The sequence below is a fragment of the Hyaena hyaena genome, unplaced genomic scaffold (genome assembly GCF_003009895.1).
Source record: "Hyaena hyaena isolate Hyena2069 unplaced genomic scaffold, ASM300989v1 scaffold_27, whole genome shotgun sequence".
Taxonomy (NCBI): domain Eukaryota; kingdom Metazoa; phylum Chordata; class Mammalia; order Carnivora; family Hyaenidae; genus Hyaena; species Hyaena hyaena.
In genome coordinates, this window is record NW_024080659.1 from 2,041,268 (window position 1) to 2,054,067 (window position 12,800).

At 59.2% G+C, this 12,800-nt stretch overlaps 1 protein-coding gene across 2 annotated transcripts; it reads left to right on the plus strand.

Annotated features, from left to right (window-relative positions):
• The first annotated feature begins 3,072 nt into the window (after positions 1 to 3,072).
• Positions 3,073 to 8,943, plus strand: RNF112 (ring finger protein 112). Of its 2 annotated transcripts, XM_039227272.1 has the most exons (14): positions 3,073 to 3,343; positions 3,508 to 3,548; positions 4,210 to 4,495; positions 4,681 to 4,887; positions 4,976 to 5,104; positions 5,347 to 5,451; positions 5,812 to 5,862; positions 6,136 to 6,192; positions 6,273 to 6,347; positions 6,476 to 6,593; positions 6,751 to 6,917; positions 7,003 to 7,056; positions 7,191 to 7,265; positions 7,390 to 8,943. In XM_039227272.1, the coding sequence occupies exons 1-14, from the start codon at positions 3,290 to 3,292 to the stop codon at positions 7,858 to 7,860; spliced, it is 1,890 nt and encodes a 629-aa protein (XP_039083203.1). In that variant the 5' UTR covers positions 3,073 to 3,289; the 3' UTR covers positions 7,861 to 8,943. The 2 variants fall into 2 exon arrangements, with proteins under 2 accessions (XP_039083203.1, XP_039083204.1); XM_039227273.1 differs by lacking the exon at positions 4,976 to 5,104.
• Positions 8,944 to 12,800: the final 3,857 nt, after the last annotated feature.

Sequence of the window (12,800 nt, forward strand, 5' to 3'; positions counted from 1 at the left end):
AGTACCTCTGCCATAGGTTGTGTTATTGAGGGTAAGTTCATGCACGTAGGGTGCTTGCAACAACGCCTGTGGGTAGGAGTATTTTTGGCTCCTGGTTTCTCCAAAAGTGACTCTACCTCCTTACCTCCTCCCAGGCCGGAAGCTGGAGCCAGAGATCAGGAGGCCAAGGGCCGGAACCGGGCCAGTAGGAGCTGGGCCTTCAGGGAGGGAGGAACCACGATGCCTGTTGGGTGAATGAATGGACAAATGGGTGGAATAATGAACGAGTCTGAAATTTGCTGGAATTTACTCGCAGGGCCTGAAATTCACTCCCTCCCCACAGCGCAATCTCCTGAGACCCAGTAGCAGTCTCTTGCCAAAGCCCCTTCCTGTGGGCTCTGCTCTCTCTGCAAGCATCACTCAGCTCTCAGGAGCACCCCAGAGGCCTGTCTACCTTGTGGGGCCAGGCCTAGCTCAGGGTGGCCTTTCCAACCTCTGTGGTCCCTGTGCAGGCGCACGGGGCCAAGCTGCTAGCGCCCCCTCCTGGGAGGGGCTCATCTGCCAGTCTCAGGAACTTTGACCTTGGGGAAATCTCCCTCCACATCAGAGCAGACACACCAACTCAAGGATCGCCCATAGCCCACACGCAATTGAAATATATTGCCATGAATTTGTTTAAAGAGGATTTGTATGATCTTTACAATGTTGAATTTGTTAAGAGCAAATTACTAGTTACTGTGTGTGAACACGAAACGGCCATTATGTTCTCCATTCTGGTCACCACTGAGGTCCCAGGACCCAGCTCAGTGCTCAGCACTCAGCAGGTGCTCAGTAAACCTTCGTTGACTCAGTGACACTCATGACGTTGACTCAGTGACACTCATGATTTGCATCTGACGTCACAGATGACAGGAGCGGAGTTTACCAGGTGACATCGTGCAGAGGGCGGCAGACCCAAACTCAGCAGGTATTACATTTAATTTGGGGTTCTCTTCTCGGAGTTTGCAGATTCTCACGTTCCGGTCAGGTTTCAATCCTTCTCAGAGACGGAGGCCTACAGAGCCCAGTGGAAAGAACAGGGCCATCTATACCTAACCCCGCCATAGCCAGCCTCCCTGGGCAATGGGTTCCCCTCGGAGCCCCAGAGAGCAGCAGGGGCCTCTAGGAGGAAAGGATCGGGGTCCAGGCCTTTCTCCAGGAGTACGAGGCTCTCAGCCCGAGGACGCGGTGTGTCTGTCCCGCGCCTGTCCCTCTCCAGGCGGGTTCCCACCATAGCTCTCAGGTGCCTGGCCTGGGTGGGGGTCCTACCCTTTTAGCCGGCCTCCCCACCCATCTCCAGCCCTTTGTAATCCGGTGTCTCCACAGCAAGCCAGAGTGACCAGGGTCGGCCTCTTGGGTGCCTGATGGGTGCGGTCACTCTGGGCCAGACCCCAGAAGGGACCTGTGTCTGGGCATCCACGCTGGGCCTCCCCATCTGGGAACTCTTCCTAAGTATAGCTTGGAGTTTGTGTTTTCGGGTTTTTTTTTTTCAAAGTTTATTTATTTATTTTGAGAAAGAGAAAGAGCAAGAGAGCAGGGGAGAGGCAGAGAGAGAGGGAGAGACGATCCCAAGCGGGCTCTGCGCTGCCGGCTCAGAGCTGGATGCAGGATTCGAATGTATGAACTGCGAGATCATGACCGGAGCAGATCGGCGAGAGCCGATTGCTTAACTAACTGAGGCACCCTTGGAGTTTGTGTTTTTAAAAGTGAAATCTAGGGGCGCCTGGGTGGCTCAGTCGGTTAAGTGCCTGACTTCAGCTCGGGTCATGATCTCACAGTCCGTGGGTTCAAGCCCCGTGTCGGGCTCTGTGCTGATAGCTCAGAGCCTGGAGCCTGCTTCGGATTCTGTCTCCCTCTCTCTCTGCCCCTCCCCCGCTCACTCTCTGTCTCTGTCTCTCAAAATAAAGACATAAAAATAAAATTTAAAAAAAAAGTGAAATCTACCTGGAGTGCTTCAGGCTCAGAGAGGATAGCAGCTTACCCAGGTCTTGTCCGGACAAGGCAGGTGTAGAAAGCGCCTCAGGCTCATACGGGTCAGGTGGGAAATGTGGCTGCAGGGCCGGGACCCCTCGGAAACTGTCACAATCAGGCGTCTGACCATGAGCTACCTGAGGGCAAGATCGTGTCCAGCCGGGAAGGGGGAGGCAGGGAGGCTCCAGGAGGGAGTGGCCTCTGAGCTGCACCTGCAAGGGTCTCTCAGGAGGCGTGAGGGGGAGCCCCGCTGCAGGCGAGGTGCAAAGGAGCAGAGAAGGGTGGGAGAGGGCGAAGGCTGGAGAGGAAGTTCCAGGCCCGGAGACGCAGGCCAGGTGGTTTGGGCTTTGGTCTGATGGTTGTCGGAAGCCATGGTTGGTGTTGGAGCAGCACAGGATGCAGCTGGGCTCAGGGGGATTCAGCTGGCTGTGCACCGGGGAGTGGATGCCAGGGGCCCAGTGAAGAGGCCATTCGAAGGTCCAGAGGGGAGAGTCACAAGTTTGAAGCGGGATGAAAACTTAGTGGAAGGGGAAGACGCCAAGGGACACACCGCCCGTGTCAGGGAAGTCCAGGGCGGGGGGTGGGGGGGGCGAGGAAAGCAGCAGCTTTTCACCTCCGGCACCAGTGAGGTGTCCCCGGGGCAGCAGGGAATGCGCAGGACCACATGCAAGATGCTGGCGTCCTAGGGCCCCACGCAGAGCCGGCTGCTCAGGAAAATGTCCCTGCAGGGACCGAAGGGAGGCTCTCTGTCACTCTCCGGGGGTGCTCTACCCCGTTTCCCACAACCCCCCCCCCTTTGGCACACCCTGCCCCTCGGCCTGGGAAGAACCCTGGCTGGGCCATAGGGGCGGTGCCTGCCACGCGCCCACGGTTCCCGTCTCTGCCACGCGCCCATATGGCTTCTCTCTCTCCATCCCTCCTCCCCCTCCCTGTCCTTATCTTTCCCTTCCGTCTCCATGGCGACTCACCACCCCGGCCTGCCTGCATCCCAGCGCCTGCCAGGGATTCGGAGCCGGCTCGTCCCTCCCTCCTCCGGAGCCCTGGTTCCCGCAGTCCTGTCTCCTCCCCCTGGGGTGAGTCCAGAGGCAGCCTCCTCTTTCCCGACTGTCACATCTATTTTCCAGCTCTGACGAGTGGCTGCCGGCTCCTCTGGGGCGCCCATCCCCCACCCCACCGTCCACCTGCCACAGCCGGGCCAGCCCCGAGGACGAAAGGCATCCTTGCTGCAGCCGCCGGAATCTCGCGTCTCGGGGGCCTCCGGTCTCTGCTTCCAGACCTCTCCCCGCTCCCAGCCCCCCCCATGCCGAGGTCCGCCTTGTCAATCATTTCCTTCTGTCACCGGCTTGGCAAACAGGCGAGCGTTGGGTCCTGAGATCTGGGGTGTGGGGTGGGGGCTGGGAGGGGTGGGTCTGCGGAGGGGGGATGGGGGCCGCTGAACCCCAGGAGGAAGACAGAAATCTGGATTCTCTTCTAGATTACATTTTGTCCTCCCCCCCAACCCCCAATTTTGTCTCCAAGGAGAGAAAACGGAGCTTCATGGGAAACAGCCGCAACAGTTGGTGAGTGGCAAGGCCTGCCAGGCAGGAAGGCTCCGGGAACCCGCGGCCTGGGGCCGCCTGGCCTCCCTCCCGAGGGCCGTGCCAGGGGAGGGCCTGAGGCACGGGAAAACCCGGTGGGCGCTGCCTGGAGACCAAATCCAGCTCAGAGTGGGAGAGCGGAAGGAATCTTCTACGAATCCGAGCCACCTGCCCCACCACTGGGAGGCTCTCATCCACTCCCTACGGTCCCGTAGCGAATGCAGGTATCGCTCCTGGGTGTAGCTCCTTGAGGAGGCCCTTGCAGCCCGAGGCCATGGGAGACGGTTTTCAGTGCGTATTCGTGCCGGGCACCCGGCAGGGCCGTGCACACGCCCCGGCTCGTGTGATCGCCCCGGTGGCCCCCTGAGGCAGGGGCTGCTCACCTCCTCTGTTGTACAGTCAGGAAACCGGGGCCCCGATCAGTGCAGGAGCTTGCCCACCGCTACCTGGGCCGGGCCGGGACTCCATCCAGGCTTCTCCCTGTCTGGTGCTCTGCCCCCACGGTGCTGCTGCCTCCACTCCGGGGTCCCAGGCTCTGGGGCGCAAGCCAGTGAGAAACGGGCCGAGAGTGGCCTCCCCAAACTGCTGACCCGCCCTCCCCGCGCCCCCACGCTGCTGCCAGCAGCCTGCTCTGCGTCCCCAGGTCTCATGCGCCGTTCCCCAAGTTGGAGCTGGGCCTGGGGTCCCGGCCCGCAGTGCCGCGGGAGCTGCCGGCCTGCTCCATCTGCCTGGAGAGGCTGTGGGAGCCCGTCTCGCTGGACTGCGGCCACGACTTCTGCCCGCGGTGCTTCAGCACACACCGCGTCCCGGGCTGCGAGCCGCCTTGCTGTCCAGAGTGCCGGAAGATATGCAAGCAGAAGAGGGGCCTCCGGAGTCTGGGGGAGAAGATGAGGCTCCTGCCGCAGAGGCCTCTGCCCACCGCGCTGCAGGTCCAGGGGCCAGGCCTAGGCGTTGGGGGTGGGGGGGGCATGGAGGGACCCAGGCCGGATCCAGAAGGGGGACACTGGCTTTGGCTCTATTCCAGCAGGGCAGGGCGGGGAGTGGAGTCGGGGCTGCGCACTTGGGGTCCCGCTGTCACCGCCTGGGTGCTCAGGGAACCTTTCTCCGGGCCCAGGAGACCTGCGCCGTGAGGGCAGAGCCGCTGCTGCTGGTGCGCATCAATGCCTCCGGGGGCCTCATCCTGAGGATGGGGGCCATCAACCGCTGCCTGAAGCACCCCCTGGCCAGGGACACCCCTGTCTGCCTCCTGGCCGTCCTGGGGGAGCAGCACTCAGGGAAGACCTTCCTCCTCAACCACCTGCTCCGGGGCCTGCCGGGCCTGGTGAGGGCAGGTTAGGGGTCCCTGCCCGGCTTTGGGAAGGGCGTGGGGGCGGGGGGGCCCACCTGATGCTCTCTTCTCTGCGCCGCAGGAGGCCGGGGAGGGCGGCTGGCCCAGAGGAGGCGGGGCCCTGCAGGGCCTCAGGTGGGGGGCCAGTAACCTCACCAGGGGCATGTGGATGTGGAGCCACCCCTTCCTGCTGGGAAAGGAGGGGAGGAAGGTGAGGGGCCAGAGGGCAGAGGAGGTGAGCCCGGGGGGGTTGGGGGGACATGGAGGGTGGGGTGTCGGGGACAGCAGGGACAAACGGAGGGGAAATGGAGAAAGAAAGCTTTGGGGGCAGGGATGGCAAGACAGGGTGGGCTGAGGCAGGGCTGAGGGGAGCACATGGGGGAGCACGTGGAGGAGTGAGGCAGGCCTGACCCCCTGGTTCACTCCCTCCTCTCCCCATCCCCCCCCATACAGGTGGCTGTGTTCCTGGTGGACACAGGGGACGCCATGAGCCCCGAGCTGAGCAGGGAAACCAGGACCAAGCTGTGCGCCCTCACCACGATGCTGAGCTCCTACCAGGTGAGGGCGCTGTGACCTGGCGCCCAGCCGCGTCCGCCGGGGAGGGAGTGCGAGGGATGGTGGCCCTGATCGCATAGACTTCTGTGTCCGGGGTCGCCACAGACTCTGGGGTTGCCCTTGCCGGGGAGGGATGCCCCCAGTCAGTGAGGGTGGGAAGCTGACGGCCCCTGGGAGAGCTGAAGGTCAGCAGGACCTTCCACCCCCTCAAGGCCAGCCCAGGGCTGCAGGCTGCGGAGGCTCCCAGGCAGGCGTCTCCCAGGTCTCGGCCTTAGTCAGCCTGTGAGCTCCCTCCTCACCGGGGTCTCCCAGCATCTCTTTGCCTTTGCAGACCCTCTTCCATTTTGTTCTCCTTGGTTCCAGATCCTCAATACCTCCCCGGAGCTGAGGGATACAGACTTGGAATATCTGGAGGTGAGGGGACACTGGGTCTCGGCGTGCCCCCTGTCCCTGCCCCGCGACCATAAGGCCAGGGGGCTGGATCGGCAGCAGTCAGAGGTGCCTTCCGGCTCTGGCCAAGGAGTTCACCCAAAACCCGGAGCTGGGCCGGGGGCTTCAGGGCAGAGGGTGAAGTGTGGGAGCTGGGAGCTGGGCACTGGGGGGCGTGGGGTCCCCGCTGTGCCCAGGGGCGAGGGGGCCGCAGTCCTTGCAGCGGCCCAGCCATGACCCCCGCTGCCTCACCTCCAGATGTTTGCACACGTGGCTGAGGTGATGGGCAGGCATTACGGGATGGTGCCGATCCAGGTGAGACACCCACTTCCGGACGCATCACCCCAGACTCTAACGCCCCCCGGCTGCCGGTGTCAGGACCCCTTCTCTTCCAGCACTTGGATCTCCTGGTCCGGGACTCATCACATCCCAACAAGGCAGGGCTGGGCCACGTGGGTGACATCATCCAGGTGAGTGGCGCAGAGGGCACCGATGGAGGTGGGGGAGGGGGGAGCAGGCAGAAGGTGAGGGGAGCCCGGGAGGGGGCTTGCCAGGAGCCGAGAGCAGGAGCTCAGAGGTCTCCCCTTTGCGCTCTCAGAAGTCCTCCGGCAAATACCCCAGGGTTCAGGAGCTGCTCCGAGGGAGGCGAGCCCGCTGCTACCTCCTGCCCACTCCCGGGAGGCGATGGGCCAGCAAAGTCCCCGGGAGCCCAGGTGGTGAGTGTCCCTGGGAGCAAGGCCTCCCCGGCCTGGCCTCCTCTGGGCGACCCCCTTGCCCTCGCGAGCCTCTCCCGGCCTCTGACACCCTTTCTCCTCCCAAAGCCCGGTCCTGCTCAGCCCCCGGTCTCCTCAGCATCAGGAATCTCTTCCTCAGACACAGATGACGATATCCGCCACCTCTGTGCCTACGTCGCCGACGTGCTGAGTGCAGCCCCCCAGCACGCCAAGAGCCGCTGCCAGGGGTACTGGAGCGAGGGCCGGCCCGTGGCCAGGGGGGACCGACGCCTGCTCACGGGGCAGCAGTTAGCTCAGGAAATCAAGGTGCGCCAGCCCCCCAGCCCCTGGCCCCCGGACAGCCCGGCCGGGCCCCGGGCCCGCCCTGAGCCCTCCCGTGATGTCTCCGCAGAACCTCTCAGGCTGGATGGGGAGGACGGGGCCCGGGTTCGCCTCCCCGGACGAGGTAGGGAGCCCTCCAAACACCCCCTCACGCTGGGGAGCCTCTGGGGGGCCGGGCTGGGGGGTCCCTGGGCCCTGGGGTGGAGATGAGGGTGCGGGCAGCCGAGGAGGGAGGCAGCCTGGCTTTGCCGTGGACAGATGGCCGCCCAGCTACACGACCTGAGGACGGTGGAAGCTGCCAAGAAGGAGTTTGAGGAGTACGTGCGGCAGCAGGTAAGCCAGCCTCGAACGGGAGGCAGGGCCTCTGGCAGCGGGCCTCCCCCCGCACCCCCCACTCCCAACCCCAGAACAGGGCTCGGGCGGATGGTCAGCTCGCCTTCCCTTCTCCCTGCCGCAGGACGTGGCCACCAAGCGCATATTCACTGCGCTCCGGGTACTGCCCGACACCATGCGGACCCTCCTCGCCACCCAGAAAGATGCCATCCTGGCCCGCCACGGGGCGGCCCTGCTGTGCAAGGGCAGAGAGCAGACCCTGGAGGCGCTGGAGGCCGAGCTGCAGGCCGAGGCCAAGGTCTTCATGGACTCCTACACCATGCGCTTCTGCGGCCACCTGGCGGCCGTCGGGGGCGCCGTGGGCGCTGGGCTCATGGGCCTGGCGGGCGGCGTGGTGGGCGCGGGCATGGCCGCAGCTGCGCTGGCTGCAGAGGCTGGCATGGTGGCGGCCGGCGCGGCGGTTGGGGCCACGGGGGCTGCGGTGGTCGGCGGTGGCGTGGGCGCCGGGCTGGCTGCCACCGTGGGCTGCATGGAGAAGGAGGAAGACGAGAGGGTGCAGGAAGGGGACCGAGAGCCCCTGCTGCAGGAAGAGTAACAGTAACAGGACCCGGGAGACCCAAGGGAGGTAGAGGTGCCAGGCGGGAGGGAAGGAGGTGCCGGAGGGGAGGGCTTGGGGGCGGTGTGGAGAGCCCGGTGTGCCACACCGCCCGCCTGAATGCCCGGCGTCTGGGCGGCTGGCTGAGCCGGATGAGCCAGGTGGCTCCAGGACCCTGGGGAGGCCGCCTGGAGGCAGTGACTAGAGGATGGCGCCTGCCTCTGGCTGCAGACCATTGCTACTCTGCCTCGGTTCCCAGACCAACTTGACCCCGGGGTTTCCCTCCCAGAGGGGGGCTCCACTGGCCTCCCCATCCCGGCTTATTCCCCTGATGACCCCAAATTGTAGGAAAGCTGAGCAGGCACCGTTCTGGAAGTCTCCCTTGGGTGGAGAGGATCTGCCCTTTCACAGATGGAGAGAAGCCCAAGGGCCAGGCGGCGTTGGTGCTCAGGCTCAGGGAGCACTCATGAGTGGCTGGGGGAGAGAGAGAAGTTGGGGCCACTGGGCAAAACCAAAGAGTCCCGGTGTGGTGGACAGCGGCCGAAACCCCCGAGCGGAGGCACTGCTCTGATGACTTTTCCCAGAGCTGCCCCAGGAGGATGATGGTGGCCTCCTTGACCCTTGACCCTCCTTGACCCTCTGCAGCCCCAGGGAGTCCACATATGCACTTTGAATGGGGGGCCCTGTAGATCTTCCCTCATGGGTGTGCCCTTTGTTGAGCAAGCTCAGAGAGAGCAGAGAGCCCAAGTTCTTTCTGGAATGCTGTCCCAGCAATGGGTTAGATGCCAAAGAAAAACGCCAGTAATTGCATTCTGAGCTACACCGGACAGCCCTCGGGAGTCTATGAAAGTCCTGCAAGGGACAGCAAAGGGAAGAACACATTCCATCCTGAACACGGACACGCCCTCTTTCTGGACCCCAGGTCTGCAGGAGACCTGGGTGCGGCCCCCCGCGGGAACCCAGAGGGCTCAGCGTCCTTCCATGGGACACAAAAGTCCTGCTGGAAGGCTTCGAGGCTATTAAGCTGTAAACTATTCATGGGCGCCTTATATGAAAAATAAAACGTGTGTGCTTGAGTGTCAACCTCCAGTAAATTATTGAACCAATACTTGAATTCAGCCCCTAGAGGGCTTTGGGGCACAGGGGCGGGGGAGGGGAACCAAGACACTCCACCGTGGGGACATGTGGACGCGGAGAAGGAGACTGAAATTCAAGAGATCTGGGAGCTGAGTGTCCAAGGCCCCACTTGGGGGTTGCAGGAGGTCTCAGGCCAAAGGTCAAGGGCACAGCCACCTTCCACTAAGACTTGGAGTGTTGCTCTTCTGGTCTCGCCGGCCTCAGATGGTCCTGGGAACAGACTGTCACCTGGCAACTGTCCTGGCAGAAGGAGAGAGTTGGAGGCATAGGTGAGGAGTCTTTGCTTTATAAAAGCTACAGAGAGAGGAGGACCCCAGGCCTACCTCGGGGGGGGGGGGATTCCCCTGCTGTGTCTCCTCCCAGCCTCAGTTTCCCATCTCGGAGTTGCAGCAGAGATCACTGTGTCCAAACCCTGCCTTTTGCAGATGCAAACCCAGAGAAGGGAAGTCCCAGTTAATGCTCCCAGGCGGGCTGGTGGCAGAGTAGGGGAGCTCCGAACTCCCAATTCCCCAGCTGGTGTTCCCCCACTTCCATAAGAAGAGATTTCTTTCTTTCTTCTTCTTTTTTTTTTTAATGTTTTATTTATTTCTAGGAGAGAGAGAGAGAGAGACAGCGTGAGCAGGGGAGGGTCAGAGAGAGAGGGAGCCACAGACTCTGAAACAGGCTCCAGGCTCTGAGCTGGCAGTCAGCACAGAGCCCGACGCGGGGCCCGAACCCACGAACCGCGAGATCATGACCTAAGCGAAAGTCGGACGCTTAACCGACTAAGCCACCAGGCGCCCCCAGAAGAGATTTCTTAAGGTCAGCTGTCCTGAAGTCAAGGTGCTCCTCCTAGGAGATCGCCTCCCACTCTGGTTCAGCTCTGGGAAGCAGTGCTGGGGGGACTGAGACAGAGGGACTTGGTTTGGGACACGTGGCTTAACAGTAGAAGGCTCAGTCAGCAAGCTGGGGGCAAAATAATGATGCCAAGAAATCCCAAAGTCAGAGTTGGGGACAGGAGGGGTGAAGACAGAGCCGAGGGAGATCCTAACTTTTGGAGACGGGGGCAGAGGTGGGGATAGGGTCCGGACTTTGCCCGGTGTTGGCCAAGAAAGGCTTCCCAGAAACATCTTTAGGGCCCGACCGTCATCATGCAGTGAACCTGTGAGCTATAAAACCTCCCAGACTTTGGGGCTGGCTGGCTTAGAACTTTGATGGGGGAAGCCTCCGAGGAGACCCTGAGGGAAGAAGGTTTTGTCTGGCTAGATTCCCACCTAATTGTGCTGGAAGGAGTTGCCATGAGCTACTTCTTTCTGCTCTTTGAAGAGAAGCAAGTGGAAATGCTTTGCATAAGCAAGATGGGTCCTATTAAGTCGTACGGTGCCCTGTAGTTCAAAGCATCCTCCCGAGCATCGGCTTCCTTAAGTCCTCATACAGCGCGGAGAATATCCGTTTCTACAGAAGCCCAGGGACATGACCAGTCAGATGTGAGCCAAGACTTGAACTCAAGGTTTTCTGATGCCAGGTTCCTTGCTTAGGTGAGCGCTCACCGCACAAGTCTCTCCAGGCTCCTGGGCCAGGCCGCTGGGTCCCCAACCCAATTAGGGCGCTTCCTGGGCTTTCAAGGTCTGTTCTGGAATTCACTAGAGCCCGCGTGACTCTGTGCTCAAGGTCCCAGCAGGATGCTGAAATCTGGCTGGTTTCTCCTCTATGACCTGTTGAAGGTCACTGACTCTAAGAGTCTCAGGTGACAAGTTTCTGGGTTGGAGATCTGGTGATTTGGCTTGTGCCTCCAGTGTCCGAGGCCAGTCCCCGTGTTGGAGACGGCGGCACCACAGCCTGAGGGAACCTGCGTTCCTAAGTCCGGCTGTGGACTGAACCCCACCCTCCACCCATTCTAATCCACCATACGATGGTATTAGGAGGTGGGACACTGGGGAGGTGATTGGGTCATGAGGGTGGAGTCCTCATGAATGGGATTAGTGCCCATAGACCAGAGTCCGAGAGCTCTCTCGTCCCTCCCACCACGTGAGGACACAGCCATCTAGGAACCAGGAAGTGGGCTCTGACCAGCCACCACACCAAATCTGCCGGCATCAGGATGTTGAATTTCCCAACCCCCAGAACTGTGGGAAAGAAACATTTGTTGTTTGTGGGCTTCCCGTTCTGCGGTATTTTGTTAAAGCAGCCCCTCGATCGCATGGAGCTGGGATCCCTCTAACTCCTCGGATCTACATTAAACCATGCTCTGAGCAAGGAAGAAACTTGGAAGATATATAGGTTTACTTATTACTACATCATAGCCTGTCCTACCCTAACGAACATGAGATTGGCTCCTGGAAATGGGGTGAACACCTGAAATAGTGGCTGCGTAGTGGGCGGTAAGGAAAACACAGAGCTGGATCCATTTTGTGTCCTGAGAAAATATTTGGTAAAATGATCCCCTACAGTAACATGGAAGGCAGAGTCTTGTACTGTTGTATTTTTATTTCTAAAAATAAAATCTGCCAACCCAGAACACCCTCCCTACATATGTCGAAAAGGAATAGTTCTATTACTGAGTGAGCAGTAACTCAGACCGGCCTGTGTCCCGGATGATCTGCTATTTAAAAACTAAAACTATTAAGACAGAAAAGAAATTCACTGTCTTTAAAAAAAAAAAAAAAAAAAGATTTTATGTTTAGGTAAAAAAATACACAATGTGGGGCTTGACCTCACAATTCAAGAGTCACGTGCTCTACCCTCCCCCACCCCCCACGTTCCTGTAGCCGAGGAGATACAACCTTATGTGCATGTTCTCGGGAATAAGTACTCATCAGGTGAGAAGATTCAACAGTCCTACTCACTCTACGTGCTTTCAAAGGTCACTCTGCATTCACTTGGTCATTGGGGTGGCCAACGTGCTAGTTAATGGCCTCTACCTGAAAGGAAATTGAAAATTCTTGTACCTCCATGATGAGCAGGTAGTTGACACGCCTCCGCCAGATTCCCGCAGCGACGATGGGGCCCTGTCTTCCTTGATGTTGACATTGAAAAGAGATGGCTCCCAGGCCCTGCCGAAAAATATTCCTGGTTTTTAATTCTGAAAAGAGGCTTATTTAACCTTTAATAAGATTTGCATGTGTATCAAAAGGACAGAGAAATTCTTTATATCTTTATTATTTTTTTTAAAGTCTTATTTTTAAAAACAGTCTCTGTACCCAACGTGGGGCTCGAACCCACAACCCTGAGGTCAAGAATCACATGCTCATCCAACGGAGTCAGCCAGGCGCTGCAGGAATTCTTTACAAATACAAATTTTCTCTCTGAAATGTTCTAAGAAAAGGGAGGAGGAGAAAAGATCTCATTACTTTTGGAAAGGAAATTGAATCTTGTTTTTATTTACCCGTTTGTTACTATTTTATTGTAACACTATAATTTCTAATGATCTCCATTTCTGTTTCTCTTGGCATTTTGCAGCCATTGAGATATTCAGCGATGTGTGGGAAAATGTGAAGGAAAGTAATTATCACAACCACGATGGGATGAATTAGAAAATTCAGAACAACATGGACTTGGGGAGGAAGAGTCTTTAAATATGTGCCAACGATATGCATATTTACTTAAAGCAAATCTTTATGTAAGGGAGGAAAAATAACTTTTCCTTTTACTTGTTAAAAACAACAGGCCTGGGGGTGCCTGGGTGGCTCAGCCGGTTAAGCGTCCAACTTCGGCTCAGGTCATGATCTCGCAGTTTGTGAGTTCAAGTCCTGTGTCAGGCTCTGTACTGACAGCTCAGGGCCTGGAACCTGCTTCAGGTTCTGTGTGTCTCTCTCTGTCTGCCC

What these genes read in the sequence shown, in the direction of transcription:
- RNF112 (XM_039227272.1), top strand. Translation starts at nt 3,290, where the DNA reads ATGCCGAGGTCCGCCTTGTCAATCATTTCCTTCTGTCACCGGCTTGGC. An exon ending in ACGGGATGGTGCCGATCCAG is followed by an intron (nt 6,193 to 6,272) that starts GTGAGACACCCA and finishes CTTCTCTTCCAG; the next exon opens with CACTTGGATCTCCTGGTCCG. An exon ending in ACGTGGGTGACATCATCCAG is followed by an intron (nt 6,348 to 6,475) that starts GTGAGTGGCGCA and finishes TTGCGCTCTCAG; the next exon opens with AAGTCCTCCGGCAAATACCC.